Raw genomic sequence first — 14,807 nt, 5'->3', positions numbered from 1 at the left:
GACACTGGCATGGGCCCCGCACTCCCACACAGCTGCTGTTTTTTCTGCCTGTCACCACTTCCCTCATGCCACCTGATTGCTACCACTTACCCCCTGCCTGCCTGCCTCTGCTGCTTCCCCCCCCCGCCACTGCCACGTCCCCCCCACCCGCCACTGCCATTACTTCCCTCCCCACCCACCACTGCTGCCATGTCTCCCCCACTTGCCACCACCCTTGCCTTGTCCACCGCTACTGCTCTCTGACCTGCGAGGCTGGGATCAGGGCTCTCCTGTGGGTGAGGGTGGGAGCGCAATGTACACTGCTCCTATGGGAGTGAGTGGGCTCAGCTGCATGCAAGCACAGGAAGGGCAGCCCAGAAACAGCCGTATAAAGGCTAATTGGTAGGTACCCACCTGCAGGCCAGATGAAATTGTCTGGTGGGACAGATCCAGCCTGTGGGCTGTATTTTGCCCATCCCTGCCCTAGCCCCAGGGCTATGCTTTTCCTACCCCCCACTCCTGGCTCTGGGTTATTTTGAGCCTTCTTCCCAGCTCTTTGCCCCCTCTTCCCACAGATCATCCAGCCCCTCCCCCACCCAGCCCACCAAACCCCACCTACTGCAAGCTGCTCCTGGTGCTGGTTTTTTTCAGTGTTTGCTGCTGCTGGAAGCCAAGAACGTAAGTCCTGGTGTGAAAAGGGGCAGGAGGGCTGGGGGTATTTTTGCTGAGAGTGGTTGTTTGTCTGGAAGTTTGGAGGTCAAGGGTGCTAAAATAGCCCCTGGACTCAGGGGGTGGGGGAGAGAGCCCCAGTGGACTCCAGAAGCCTCCTGATCCCACCAAACACTTCCAGACCCCAACAACCGCCTGTGGACCCTGCCTGCCTGCCGCCCACCAGCCCCCAGCCCTGATTCCCCTCTTTGGACTCTGCTCGACCTCCAATTTCCCCTCTTTGAACTCCACTTATCCCTCTGACTCCTCCTGCATGCCTCCCTGGAGTCTACTTGCCCCTCTGATTTCCCCCTGCCACTGGCTCCCCCCATGCTGACTTACCTTGGATGGGGTGCCTATTTTTAACTTGATCTAACCTCCCACTAACTTTTCTGAATTTCTATATGCAGCCTAATCTATCCAATTCAAAAAGTTCAGTGTAGTTTGGATTTTTTTTTACCTCATTTCCCTACCCCTCCCAATCCCTGAGTTCAGGTTGTCATGGATGGTACTCTTGCAATGTTATTATATATAAACAAAGAGGGAGGTGCTCATTTCACATGACTTTACAGGGGAGTAGTATTTCTGTGGGCAAAGTGCCTTCTCCATTACAGATTCTCAGCACCCTTGCATATATCAGGGAAGGGTAATAGTTTGGCATTCTTGAGCAGAAACACGATAATTTAATGAATGTGCCTTGAAAACAATGGGTGTTTATACACATGCTCTGGGAGTGTGGTGGGGTGGTGGCGCTTTAATTAAAGTGGCTCAGAGAACTGCTCTAATTAAAGCTCCTGGAGAGTCATGTCAAACAAGGTTCAGTTAAAGTGCCCCTGCTGCCATTTTTCAGCACATGGATGCTGATGCATGCGATGCTGGAATCTGTTGGAGCATGGTAATTACTTAATTAATTGAGTCTGCTCCAACATGCTGTAACTACAGCACTTTGGAGCAGCCTTGCTGCACATGTATAGGCACCCAATAATTCTAAGAGATCTTCTGGTAGGATCATCTGTGTATAAAGCTCTGCAAGCTAATGACTTCTTGATGTCTGTCTTTTCTCTTCACTGATAAGAAGGTAATAAGGTAAAGTAAGAAAAGATTGAAATGATTCCTGTTGCGCCAGTATAGACTAAGCAGGGATGGTTTCCAGATCTGCTTCATTTCTCAGCAAGAATCTATCATGTGTCCTTTGACACTTGAAATCTCCTGACTCAAAAATGGTTGAATTTATCATCTAGGCACAGGCTCCTGCAACTCTCACTGTGTGGGCAGTGGGTTCTAACACAGACTTGTTTCACAGATGTTCAAAAGATTAGTTTAACTAAAAAGAAAATTCAATTGAGGAGTCTTACAATCTAAAATATGAAAGCATTATACTTCGGGAACACAACAGCAATATATTCTGCCACTCCAGGATGTAGCATATTGAGTATGCTATTGAGTATTAGCTTCAGCGTAAGCGCTCAGAACTGTCACTATCATCAGCTAAGGTTCATTTATCAGCCCTATTGTCCTTTAGATTGCTCATTGAAAACGAATCAGTGTTTGCCTGTGAAACAGTGGGAAAACATTCTAAGGGGCCTCAGCAATAGCTAGTGTCTTATTTGATGTCCTACACCTTTAGGGGAGCTTAATTTAGTTTTTTAACAACTATTGAAACACATTTGAGCCAATGGGAGAAATTATTGATTAAAATAATATTATTGCTTCAAATCACATCTGCAAAAAAGGAAATGAAGTATAAGCACTCATGTATAATTTTTCATAAGGGCAGAGTCCTACTACATCTTATCTTGGATTTCTCCTGACGGTAGTCATAGATTTTTTGCATCAGTCATCCTATCTGTGTAAGTTAACATTCACACATGGGCAGTGTGAATTAACCTAAACTTGTATGCATGGGTTATAGTTTAATATTCTGATTCTGATAGCAGCTGATTTTAGCAAAGTGCTAATACCAGGTAATACCATGAGTGCAGTACATTGCTTTTTTGCATTTGTTTTTGGAGTTTGATTCTACTATGTGGCCGATTCTGTTAAGCAAGACACTGTAAATGGATTTAATTGTAAATGCATAATCTATTTCAGTAACATACATATTAATATTTATGATGCATCTTCTCCCTCCTCCTTGGAATTTTAATTGGAAGACAAAGCTGAGAAGGTAGTGGATGAATCTGAGGAAGCTGCTGTGCCACATCCTTTTTATACTCTCATCCACAAACATTAAGGGAGAGAGTGTAAAGAATGCCCCAGTGGGTACTGTTGTTAAAAGCTCCATTATCAGAGCGACTCCTGGCCACTCCATTTATGTGTACGATTATGCAAAGATTATCTCAAAGAGTTCTGGTTATAAATACCATAATATCTCTTTATTTCTGTTTGTGGTAAGGCAGAATATAAGAACATCAAACTACAAATTAGATTACAAGTTGTCCCTTGCCTATTTCATCCTATTAATGCAATTTTCTAACAATGATCTATCAACATCTGATTTCTGGTAGTGTTTTTGTTATCAATGGGTCCTTCCCTAATTCTGTAACTTCTTTTGGCTGTAACCTGATAAAATCACTAGGGGCTTGGGGATAGTTATATCTTAGTTCTTTTAAAAATTCTGTTTAATTGTCTTAAAACATCCTTTTTAGGGCATTCCCAGATTTTAGGTTCATGTTCCTCTACATCCTCCTTAGGATTTACAACTTCCTTTTTTATTTTTATTTTTTGTAAATTTTCCTTAGTTTAAATGGAGTAAAGAACAAATGATTAGGAATAATGTATCTTATATATTTTAATGGTTAAACCAATACATGAGGCTTTGGTTTTCCTTTAGCTATTATCTCATTACAAATTCATTATGCTATGTAGAGGTTAGGGCCTTTCAGATGGCATTTCCACTAAAGTTTCTATCCATGTTTATGGCTTCTTGATGTGCAGGCCGGGAGCGACCCGAGCCCTTTTCGCGCTGCACGCGGGCTGTGGCCAGCAGCCCGGGCACGCCGGGTCGGAGAGGGAAGGCTTTTGAGCTGGAATTAGGCACAGATGCGTATCGGTAGTTTTAAAGATTATTTACTTACACCGAGATGGCAGTGGTGCAGGCTGGAAAACTTGATTGAGTTGCAGTTACAGACAGACAACACAGACGGTCTCGTGGAGGTTGCTAGGCTTCATGGTGCAGAGCTCCAGATGCTCTGGGTGAACGAGCCACCAAAATAGAAATCGTAAATACGTCTTATAAAAGTTGCGTTCGAAGACGGGAAGAGGTGGGCGGTGGATCAGGCTGCCACGCTTCTCTGGATCTCACACAGGGTTTCTATTACCCAGACGTGTACCCAGAGTCCCCACGAGATGGATGTGGAGTCGTCTTTGGCTTGGGTGGAAACTGCTCAAGCCTCTTATACGGCTAACAGGCCAATCGCTAGCCGCCACGTGTGAATAATTTAGCACTAGCCAATCACGGGAAACAAATTTGCATACCAGTGGCGGGAACTCTTTTGCACCATGCATTCCTCTTGCAACTAGAGCAATGCACCCTGCAAAAGAAGCTGCAGAAAAGGCGGGAAACTCGTCCCTGCACCGGCGTTTCCTCTTGCTACAGGAAACTGTCCCGTGCAATGCTCTGCAACTTGGCGGGGATAATTCTGGTGCCGAAGCACACACACAATCATGCCTTTTGGGTCATGACACTTGAATCTTGATTTTCATACGTGAAATTTGATATAATGCGATGGATGCAAATAAGCCAATATTATACTTGTATTACCCATTGATTCTTTCTTTGTTGGTATTCATTTTCATAATTTGATCATTATGGAATAGCTGCTGGCAATGAAATTTGTTCTCTCCCTCAGCTAATATTGTCTGCCACTGTACACTATCCAAGTATAGCTTATTGACCCTGCCAAGAGTGATTAGCCTTTAGAATCATATCTTTGTACTGGTTAACTTTTTACAAGCATTGGGCCAAATCCCAAGAGTTGGTTAGCATCTCCAAGTCCTAGCACCTCTCCAAAATTTGGCCTACTTATATTATTTAAAACTGATGCAGAAGAAAATATGTCACTACTGTTATGTGCATTTTAACTTTAGTCTGTCTCTTACTAAAGTTTAGTCTCTTACTACAAGAGACCATGAGTTTTTATTTCTATTTACCAGCATTCTAGCAAGACACAGCATTTTTTAAATTGTTAAATGTCAAGTATTGTGTTTAAATGATTTCTCCAGGGAATTACAGTGGAGTAGTCTCATACTTTGATTCCTGAGTTGGTATGAGGAGCTTAATTTCTTATTAATATGATTAAGCGTGTGTAGTGTCTACTGTAATTACTTTTAAAGAATGTCATATTCCAGTTGATATTTCAAAGTTAGGAGTCTGATTGGTTGTCAAATTCTATGATCATTCTTCTTTCTCCCAGTGAAATATTGTCCATTTACAAGAAGGAAACAAAGATTAATAAAGACTAATTCATGTAATGCATTTAATGCACTTTGAAGATTGGGGAAGTTGCTGAAAATTGCATGGAGTACTTAAAATGGTTTTGGTGGAAAGAAATATAGCTCCTAATGCTGAACAACTATTTCTTGTTGGGTTTTTTTCTTGGCATTACACTAGGGTGGCTGTGTGTTGAATAACATTTGCCAGCTCTTGTGTGGTGACCTTTCTACACTTTATTCTTGTCTATAGTGTTTGGGGAAAAAAAATGTTATTTTGATGGAAATCTCTGATTTAACACAATCATCCTTCAAAACAAATTTGGCCTTTTTTCATAGACTGAAGACGCATTACGCATCATATGAGCCAACGTTAAGACAGTTGACTGAAAAATACCAGGCTGTATTGAGACAGAAAATGCTAACCAGTTTGGAAAGAGACAGAGCAATTGGGCAGGTAAAATATGCTTAACTACAACTGGCAGCTGGTTCATACTTTTTATAAATGAATTGGTTCTTTATAGTAGAATTTAAAGAAGGTTATTTTATTGAGTTTCATTTGACTTATTAAAACCATTAGAACCATTTGTTTTCTTGATGCTTTTATTTTCTGAATCTTTAATGCTTTAGGATAATATGGGCAGAAGGAATATTCAAATCACATTTGCCTTCCAATGTCCTGCATGCATTACGTGACTGAAGAGTCTTCAGCATGCTTATGACTTGCTGCTGGGAACAGCACCAGAGTGTACACATCAATATGTTTTTGGATTTGAAGCATGTGAGCAGGACTGCGTGGGCAGGGCCTGCCTGGAGGTGTCTTGCCCAATATATGCTGCCGCCATAGCATAGACCAGTAGTTCTTAACTGGGATACCATGGCTCTCTGGGGTGCCATGAGGCTGTGGTGGCAGCTGACAGGTAAAACTGCCTTGTGCACTCCTCCAGCACTAGGGCTCTCTAATAAGCCTAAAGTAGGGAAAAAAGCTGCCTTGTGCTATGTAGCCCTTCGTGGTCCGGTGCCCGCAACACTCCTCCTGGAAACAGAGGCAGGTATGCAACTGTCCTGTCTGCTTCTTTTTCCAGGCTGCAACACAGTATTAAGCTGGCTGGGTACTAAGAATACTGATATTAACTTTATGACATGCTATAAACTACCTAATTCCTGAAATTCTTCCTTAGCACTATAGGTGATAATGATCCTCCTCTTTCCTGATAGGTCTTGATCTCCCATTAATCAAGCTTGTCTTCTGCTACTTGTCTGTTACCCCCGGGGATCTCTCTCCTCCAATTTCATACCCCTACATAGTTTTTAATCATTTCTGTGCCTGCTTCTTCCCTCACAACTGGTAAAGAATGCCTTGCATTCAAAGCTTGTCTAGCCTTATTCCAACCATGCAACTGGTCTAATAAAAGTTATTACCCACAAAAATCCTTGCTTCTTGCATAATTCCTGGATCATCATGGCTACAACATCACTCCAACACTATAAAAGCATAGTAATGGTGGGGCTGCTGTATACGGGGACCATTAATTATCATGGAGATAATATTGTCTTATTGAGTCCATCTGTTACCTCTTATTTTATATTTAGATTGTAAGCGCTTTGGGGCAGAAGCTGTTATTTTCTTGTTTACAATGTTTTGCACAATGGGTTCTGGTTCATGCTTCAAGGGAATAAAAGTAAATGTACAGAATATCAGCAAGAGAAAACTATGACTAGAGACCCCTGGAATTTTTCTTCTTTACTAAGGATAGATAGTCAAAGAATTAAAATGCTTTAAAATGATAGTGCTTTATGGATGACCCATTGTAACTGCTTTGTCTTTCCAATCTGTTCCACTTGAAATGAAAGTTTGAACTACTGTAACCTTGTAATGATTAGCCTGTTTCATTCAGGTTTAAAGTAACAGCTGGCTAGTTTTCTGATACTGGTATAGGAGAGGACAGATGAAACAGTTAGGTTAGTTCAGCCACTTTGTAGTCTCAAATAGTAAGTCCCTACCAGCTTTTAAAACAGATTAATATTATCTTAATATTACTATCATACTACCATACTGGGGTCTTGAACCAACCTGGGACTGTCGAGGCTGTGTCTGACAATCAGCTGATCATCAGACGTGGCCTGGACAGCCCAGGTCTGGAACCAGCTGGGGCCTGCCCTGGGTCTGGGACAGAGCTGCCTCTGTGTGATTTGCAGAATTGGGCAGGGGTAGCTCAGCAGTGGTGCAGTCAGGACTGGAGGAATTTTATGCCTCACACCATCAGGCTTCCTGTCATGCACATCTGGCATAGAACAGGGCCTTTTCAACAACATCATCTTTGTAATAGTAATTTTAGCTGTGTATTTGTCAATGAGCCATCAGCTGAATTATGACTTAAACTAATTCTACCAAAACAATAGAAGTACTTTAATTTTGGTAATATATTGGTCTTTATGGTAACAATACAGGAAGCTAGCCTTAATGCCTAGATGATTGCCAAAATGTGTTTAATCAAACAAATTAGATACTACTAAACATGTTTAAGTAAATAGAAAGGTTTAAAGAAATATATTACCAGTTTTTATTAGCATTAGGTACTTCAAAACATACCTTTTAGCACTGTAGTATCAGTATGTCAGGGGCCTGGTCTTCTGACATCATTGCTAACTTGCAAAATATTTAGCTCAGTTCTAGCCAGTTAGTATATATTATACTTGGAATACTCTTGACACTTCTGTTTCCTGAAGCAGTGGGTATCACACACATTCCTTTGTCCTCCCAGTGGAGAATTAGGATTGTAATTTCACTGTAATTTCACTATCTTTGGCTCCTCCGACCCCCTCTTTTTTTTTTTTTAGTCTTACTTGATTGATAGATTTATGTGCATATCACTCGGTCCCTTTAGGAGATGCAAAGAACTGTAAACAAAGGTGAGATGCAATTAGAATGAAAGACTACCTAAAGGAAAATGTCAAAAGGAAAAAGGTTATTGCCAAAATATTGACACCAAATGGAAGGTGTCTTTGAACAACAAAAAAAACCCAACTTGTAGAATTATCAAATGATCAAATGCTACACTTCTAGGTGATGAATATTCTTGAATGTGCAACACCATATTTTATGGCCAGTTTTATTGTAACAAACCAGTTTGCCATATTATGTCATAACGGTAATTTTTAATTCAGTGAGAGATTATGGTGAAAAGGTGATAACACAATTCCCTGTAATGTTTCTGTTTCTATTGTTTCAATAAATCTGGAAAATTCCCACCAAGAGTTCTGCAGAGGTTTTCTATTTTATTGTTCAGCCATATATATTTTTTAAATATTAGCTATATTTGGCAAGGTTCCTGAAAAAGGAACAGGATGATATTAGCAATTTAAAATCTTTGTATAATTAAACAGATAGTAAATTAGGTAACTAGGTGGTTATATGCAGTAGTTTCTGCTTAATTATGTATGTGTATGTGTTGAATGATTTTCTGTAATTGTGGGTAAAAAGAAAGGTGAAGTTTTCATAATACTTCTCTTGCTCTTTTTTTTTATTCCTTAGGTTACAGGTTTACAAGCTACATTACAAAATTTAGAATCTGGGCATGCCATTGAGGTCCCTGTGACCAGAGGTAAAATATTCACTTAAATACAAATGTTACATATCTTTCTTCTGATGTGATTTAACTTTTTGTATATGTATATTGAAATATTTACATTTCAAATGTTTTGCCAGCTGGTTTGATGACAAAGCTATGGACTAAAGCAGCAGTTCTCAGCTGGGGCTCTGTGGCCCGCAGGGTGGTGAGCAGGCTTAAACAGGTCTGCCAAGCTTGGCCTGGCATGGGGAGGAGCTGCCTCAGCCCCTAGGGCTGAGGCAAGTCCTTAAGAAAGGGTGGGAGCTGGCCTGCCTTGTCTGGCCCCACAGCCTCTATCTTGTGGGTGTCACTGTGGGATGGTGGGTGAGGCTCTGCCCTGCTGCTGCTCAGGTGAGTGGGTCCTTGGGGCTTCCCACCCACTGCACCTGGGGCCATGCGGGCTGGGCTGGGGAGCCGGGCAGTAGTTGTGGCACAGGTAGCCCGTGGAGTTTTATAGCATGCTAGGGGGGAGGCTCAGGAATAAAAAGGTTGAGATCCCCTGGGCTAGACATTCTGTTTTGCAGTAATGTCTTTCAAGTATTTACTCTCATGAGCAGTTCCATGGAAGATAATGAGACTGCTTTTGGCAGGAAGGATTGCTTGCATGTGTAAATGTGGAAGAATCATGCCGCAGAAACCCTAGTAGTTTTATGCAACTCAGTGAAAAGGAAGCAGATGGGACTGCTTTGAAAAAAAACCCAATGATTTCTTCCCCCTGCTTTTTGCTTTTTTGGACTCCTGCAGAAACCCTCCCCACCAAAACAAGGTCTGGAAAGAACCAATTTCCATATCTTCATTTTTGTCTCTTTCTAAATACTGTATATGAACAAAGGATAGGGGTGGAGTAGGGCAACAAGTATTTCTACAAGCTTATTTAATACTATGTTGAATTTTTAACTGTCCTCTAAATCCTTTTCACCTGAGGATATATTAATGCATTATATTTTATTTTATCATTCAGATTTTAGCAAGTAATCTTTGACATGTTTCCTAACATGTCTGAGACCTAGTTATCTGAATGAAGCCTTCCAGTTGCTCTCTTCAGGCTAAAATTGTAAGCTCTTGTTCAGCCTCCCTCCGGTGCAAGAATTCACTTTCCTTGGCAGTTTGCTAAAACCAAAGTTCAGCAAGCTGTAGACCAGACTGTACTTGTTTGCTTGTTTGTTTTTAATACCTTTCTATTCTGCTTAATTGAGAACATAGCTGCTTACATTTCTGGAGGGATTTGCAATGGTTTTGTAATGTTACCCAGTGTACTATAGGTATACTAGTTTAAGTTATGGTTTTAATTTTGTACAGAAGCAAGTATCTATTGAACCAATAGGTTCAGTGTGAATCAATAAAATAAATAAACCACAGATATATTGGTATAACGGAACACTATTCTGTAGTATATAATCAATTTTTTTTCACTGTTCATAATAATTTCTTAGGGTCAGATTCTGATGTTATTCCAAGAATCTGCATTTTTTTCCTCAAAACACTCTGGAAGCCGCTTAAAGGATGTCCTTTTGTGGAATGCATTCACTGGACCTGTTCCATTGTACTCCTGCAATCTTGAGCTACAACTAAAAGTGTAAACATTTGTATGAATAGAAAATAGAATGCTCATTTGTTCATCACATAGCAGACAGGGAAATAGAGAATAGGTGTTTTTATTTTATGCTGGTTTACAAGATAAGTTTGGTAACATTCAACTATTCTTTGTGTTGTGGCTTGAGGCTCTGAAATGTGGGTTCTACTTCTGTGCTAGTATTTTATATTATGGATGCCCCATCTGTCTCTTAGTCATATTATACAATACTTTCATTTGTTGTTTGAATGATTCCAAGAACCACTCTCCTGCTGTTCACAGTACTTGTTTATTCTCCAAAAATCTCAAGAGCACTTTATAATACCAAAAGTGACAGGCAGAGGAACACTTATAAATAAATAATATCACTTTACATTTCTAGCGCAAATTATTAAACAGATCAGCCACCCACATGCACATATAAACCTTAATTTATCTCATATCCAATGCATCATATTCCAAGTGATATTTCATTTCATTATCTTTTAGCACCACAGACTCCCATAATACATACATTTTATTGCACTTATACAGGTTTCACTTGTATCTCAGTGGGAAATTTCCTATTTTTTTCAGATGCTTTTTGTTGCAGGTAGCATGTTCTCTTGTCTCTTGAAGAGGTTTATGAATGCTGTAACATAATTTAAATCTTAAGAGGGGAACATATGCATAGGTACAACCTGGAGAAATTTTGGTTGCAATATTTTCTGAATTATAATATGGTATTCAATAAAGAGCTAGTATACAGAGTGGAGTTGATAACCTCACAGCAGCCTGTGATGCTTAGGATGTCCACCACTGCATTTTGTACCAGTTGTAGGTACTTCAGGGCTGACAGTTTCATGTCCAGACTTATTATGTTGGTACTTTCCAAACAGGATGCAACTCTGGCAAGTTACTACCTACCAAGATTAGGGCACGGTGTCCTAGCCAGCTGTAAAGTTGTAGTTGCAGAGTAGTTCAGGCAAATGAGAATGAGCTGTCTGCCCTCCAGTTAGCAATAGCAGAAATCATCCATCTGTTCCAGATCCTGACCTAACTCTAAATTGGACAAGGTCTAGAATATTCACTTTAGTTAGATTAACTTTAAAGTGTGGGTTAACTTGTTTTTAAGCCTGCTCAGCAACTGAAGGTTTGATGAAATGCAGGAAGTATATCCACAATGGATTTCTTCAGTGCTGGTCAGATTGTCTGTTGGAGGAAGGGGAGGAAAGTTTGTTGTATTTGTAGAAGATATATGCAGTATTACTTTCTCTGGTTGGCATCTAGATCTGATGTATAGTTCAGGAAGGCTGTCTTAAACTGCATTTGTTTATATATTTGCAATAACATCAATTCTGTGTCAGGTACTTCCTTGAAGAAGCTCGTATTCTAAGGAAACTAATTGACTAATTTTTCACAGGCCCATCTCGTTTCAGGTTATTTGTCATAAATTTTTCACAAATGGTACTTTATAAAGGAAAATATGAAAGGAGATGGTTTCTTCTAGTGTTTTTAAGACAATTGCCAGAATATATCTGTACTTCCCTAATCTGTTTCTCTAGAGCTTTTATGAAGGATATTTAATTAGAAAGAAGGAACTGGTTTGCAGCTAGGGTTGCAACATTTAGTAAGACATTACTTCTTTTATTCCTGTTTTTACTATGGAGCATTTTATCTTGGCCCGAAAGTCAATGCATTACTAGAGTAATTAAAGTTGGCCCTTAAGGGCTTCTTCACACATGCTCCAGGGTGGAGCGGGGAAGTAGCTCTAATTAAGAGGCCTGCAGTATCTCATATATTCAGTGTCCCATGCTTCAAAATGGCAGTAGGGGCGCTTGAGTTAAACTTGTTTGGTGGGGGTGCTTTACCTAAAGCGTGTTCAGCTCGTTGAATGAGCTTTAGTTGAAGTGCACCTCCCACCCCCATCATTTTGAAGCATGGGGGTGCTAAATACATGAGATGCTGAGGCTGCTGAAGTGTGCTAATTAGCATGCTCCAGCAGACTTGATTAATGGCATCTGCTCTGACACATGCTAATTAGAATGCATTGGAGCAGGCATTGGGCATGTATATAGCTGCCCAAAGGGGCCAAATTTAATACCTATTGAAGTAAGTTAAAGTTTGACTACAGTGCTCACTGAATCAAGCCTAAGATGTTTGCATATCCCTCAGTACTGGTTCTATATAAACAATCCTGACAAATTATAATTAGTGACAAGTACCTTTCTTTGCATGGTCCTTTCTTTTTCTTTCCTTTTAATATTTTTGCTTAGTGGTCATATGTTTGCATGTGTTTGTGACCTTTAGAGTGTGCTACAAAGTCTATCTCTTTATCCATGTTTGAAGAGATGCAGTGCAAGTTTTAGTACAAGGTAAAATGCAGACTCTTAAATGCTTGGAAAAGTTTGGTTGAGTCAATTTAATCTTTGGTTAATTGTTTTCTGACTTTGTTGTGCAAATTATCTGCAGAATATTTGCTAGTTTAATCTTTTTTTATGTAACCGATAGTAAAGGTGAGCGGAGCCATTTTAATGTATTCTAAATTAAAATAACTATGGCTGCCTACCTAAGGTTGTGTCTAATGTTGTTCTGTATGCTTGTATTTGCTTGATTGGATGACAGATGTCTCCATCTTTCAGACTAGTATTTTGTTGCAGTTGAGCTACATAAAATAAATATTGTAGTGAGAACTTAGCTGCAAAATTGTGACTCATTTTTCCTTTGGTATGCTTCACTTGTTCTTTCCAAACATGAGGGAAGAGCATTTCTCTGTTTCCCCTACATTTGATGAGTAAATGCCATTCAGTCCATTTGTGGGTATGCCAGATTTGGTAGAATACAGCTTTTTTTTTCTCTTTTTTCTTTTTTTTTTTTTAAAGTGTAAAGAGGGGGCTATCATCTCCATCTAAATACCCAAGGTAACACCTAAAGATTTCAAAATTGTTGTTCTCAGACACACAAAGCCTCTTACTTTTAACTTAATGGGTGTGTCCCCACATGCAGGGGTGTGTGCTTGCAAAGGAAAAAAAGTAACACCACAAATTTGTGCTGCTACTTTTTTCCTGGTGCACATGACCCTGCACATGTGGTTTGGTGTGGGGAAAAATGCCTTCCTTAGGGAAACTACCATTTTCCCCACTCTTCTCAGCTCTTGCTGGGCTGAAGGAGCCGGGGAACTAAAGAAGGGGAGATGCTCTGGCCACCAGCCAGAGTGTCCCCTGGAGGACTGAGCCTCCATGTCTGCTGGCACATGCTCTTGTGGTACATGCCACTTTTTCATAGCTTTTTTTTTTTTTATTGCTACTGGGATTTCCTAGTAGCGAATTTTGCCCACGCACTGCAAATTTGCAGTGCCACAAACAGCACATGCCTGCATGTCTGGATCTGGCCAGTGGGATACCAGGGATTTAGAAAGTCTATCATAAACTAAGGGCCAGATTCTGCCAATAGAGTAGTCTCTCACGCTGTGGCCGGAGGAAGGCACAATCCATCCTTGCGCCTCTTTATGCAGAGGTAAATGCTCACCATCGCTTTGGTTCAGGATGCCTTCAATCCCATATGTACTTGGTTCTGTGTTAAAACAGAATGGAAGAACCAAGACCACATCTTTAAGAGCACACAGATGAACACTTCTTGCATATTTCTGAATGCAAAACTGCTACTATGTCTGGTACTTATGGGGTAAAGTCTTACTCTTCCTCCCTCAGTATCCTCTTAAGGGCCAGAAAGATCAAGTTATTTGGATTTGAGAGAAGAGCCATTATTGCCTCTTATGAATGAAAACCATGAAGGTAAAGCATGGTACCTTGCTTTTTTTTCCCTTTTGTCCAGTAACTCCCTCTTTAGCTCACACCTGAAATAACAATAACTACTTTTACAATCTATAAGGAGTTTTAGAGAAATTACAGATAACTCTTATTTAATAATATTATAAAAATGAATCCCTAGACTGCCTTTGAATTATGAATGACATTTGTGATTTAGTAGTTCAGGCATATTCATTTTCATAAGGAATACTATCCCATTAAAAGGCAGATATATACAACTACTCCTTTTAGTTCTAATTCTTCATAGATATATGCTGGTTGTCTGGGGTTCTGGATGGAACACAGTAGAGATTGGAGATGGCGTTTTCAAGCTCCACATATTTTTCTAACACACAAGTAGCCATGCTATATATATATAGCTTCTGTGCTTTGGAGAATAGCAGAAATCTCAGTCCCTATATTAATTTTGTGCATGCTTCAAACATCACTTTTTTCTTTCTATGTTGCCAAGGAAGGTTTAATCTGTTTTATGCAGCAGCCAGGTTTTTTTCTATGAGACCTCTACTGTTTTGGCCACCTGTGCAGCAGGAGTTCTGTAATTCCTCCAGCTTTGGCCATAATAGGTTAGGCTCGGAAGCGGCGAGAGACGCGCGGGTGGAAGCTCGCTGCGCCCCCGCTCCCCCGAAGCCCCCCAGAAGCCCCCCAAAACCCTCCAGCAGCCGCGGAGCCCCCCGCCGACCCCCAGCACCGCCGGGC

The 14,807-nt window shown here is 40.5% G+C and overlaps 1 protein-coding gene across 1 annotated transcript in view; it reads left to right on the top strand.

Annotated features, from left to right (window-relative positions):
* The window catches only part of LOC102373348 (sperm-associated antigen 16 protein), a 723,196-nt gene that overhangs the window by 25,685 nt on the left and 682,704 nt on the right, over positions 1-14,807 (top strand). Inside the window, exons 3-4 of the mRNA XM_006034344.3 lie at positions 5,458-5,575; positions 8,654-8,723. Of these exons, the coding sequence (XP_006034406.3) occupies positions 5,458-5,575; positions 8,654-8,723 (188 nt within the window). The remainder of the gene's footprint in view (positions 1-5,457; positions 5,576-8,653; positions 8,724-14,807) is intronic.

Source organism: Alligator sinensis, unplaced genomic scaffold (genome assembly GCF_000455745.1).
Source record: "Alligator sinensis unplaced genomic scaffold, ASM45574v1 scaffold1203_1, whole genome shotgun sequence".
Taxonomy (NCBI): Eukaryota; Metazoa; Chordata; order Crocodylia; family Alligatoridae; genus Alligator; species Alligator sinensis.
Note: the sequence above shows the minus strand (reverse complement) of the source record. Positions and strands in the feature narration are given on the sequence as shown.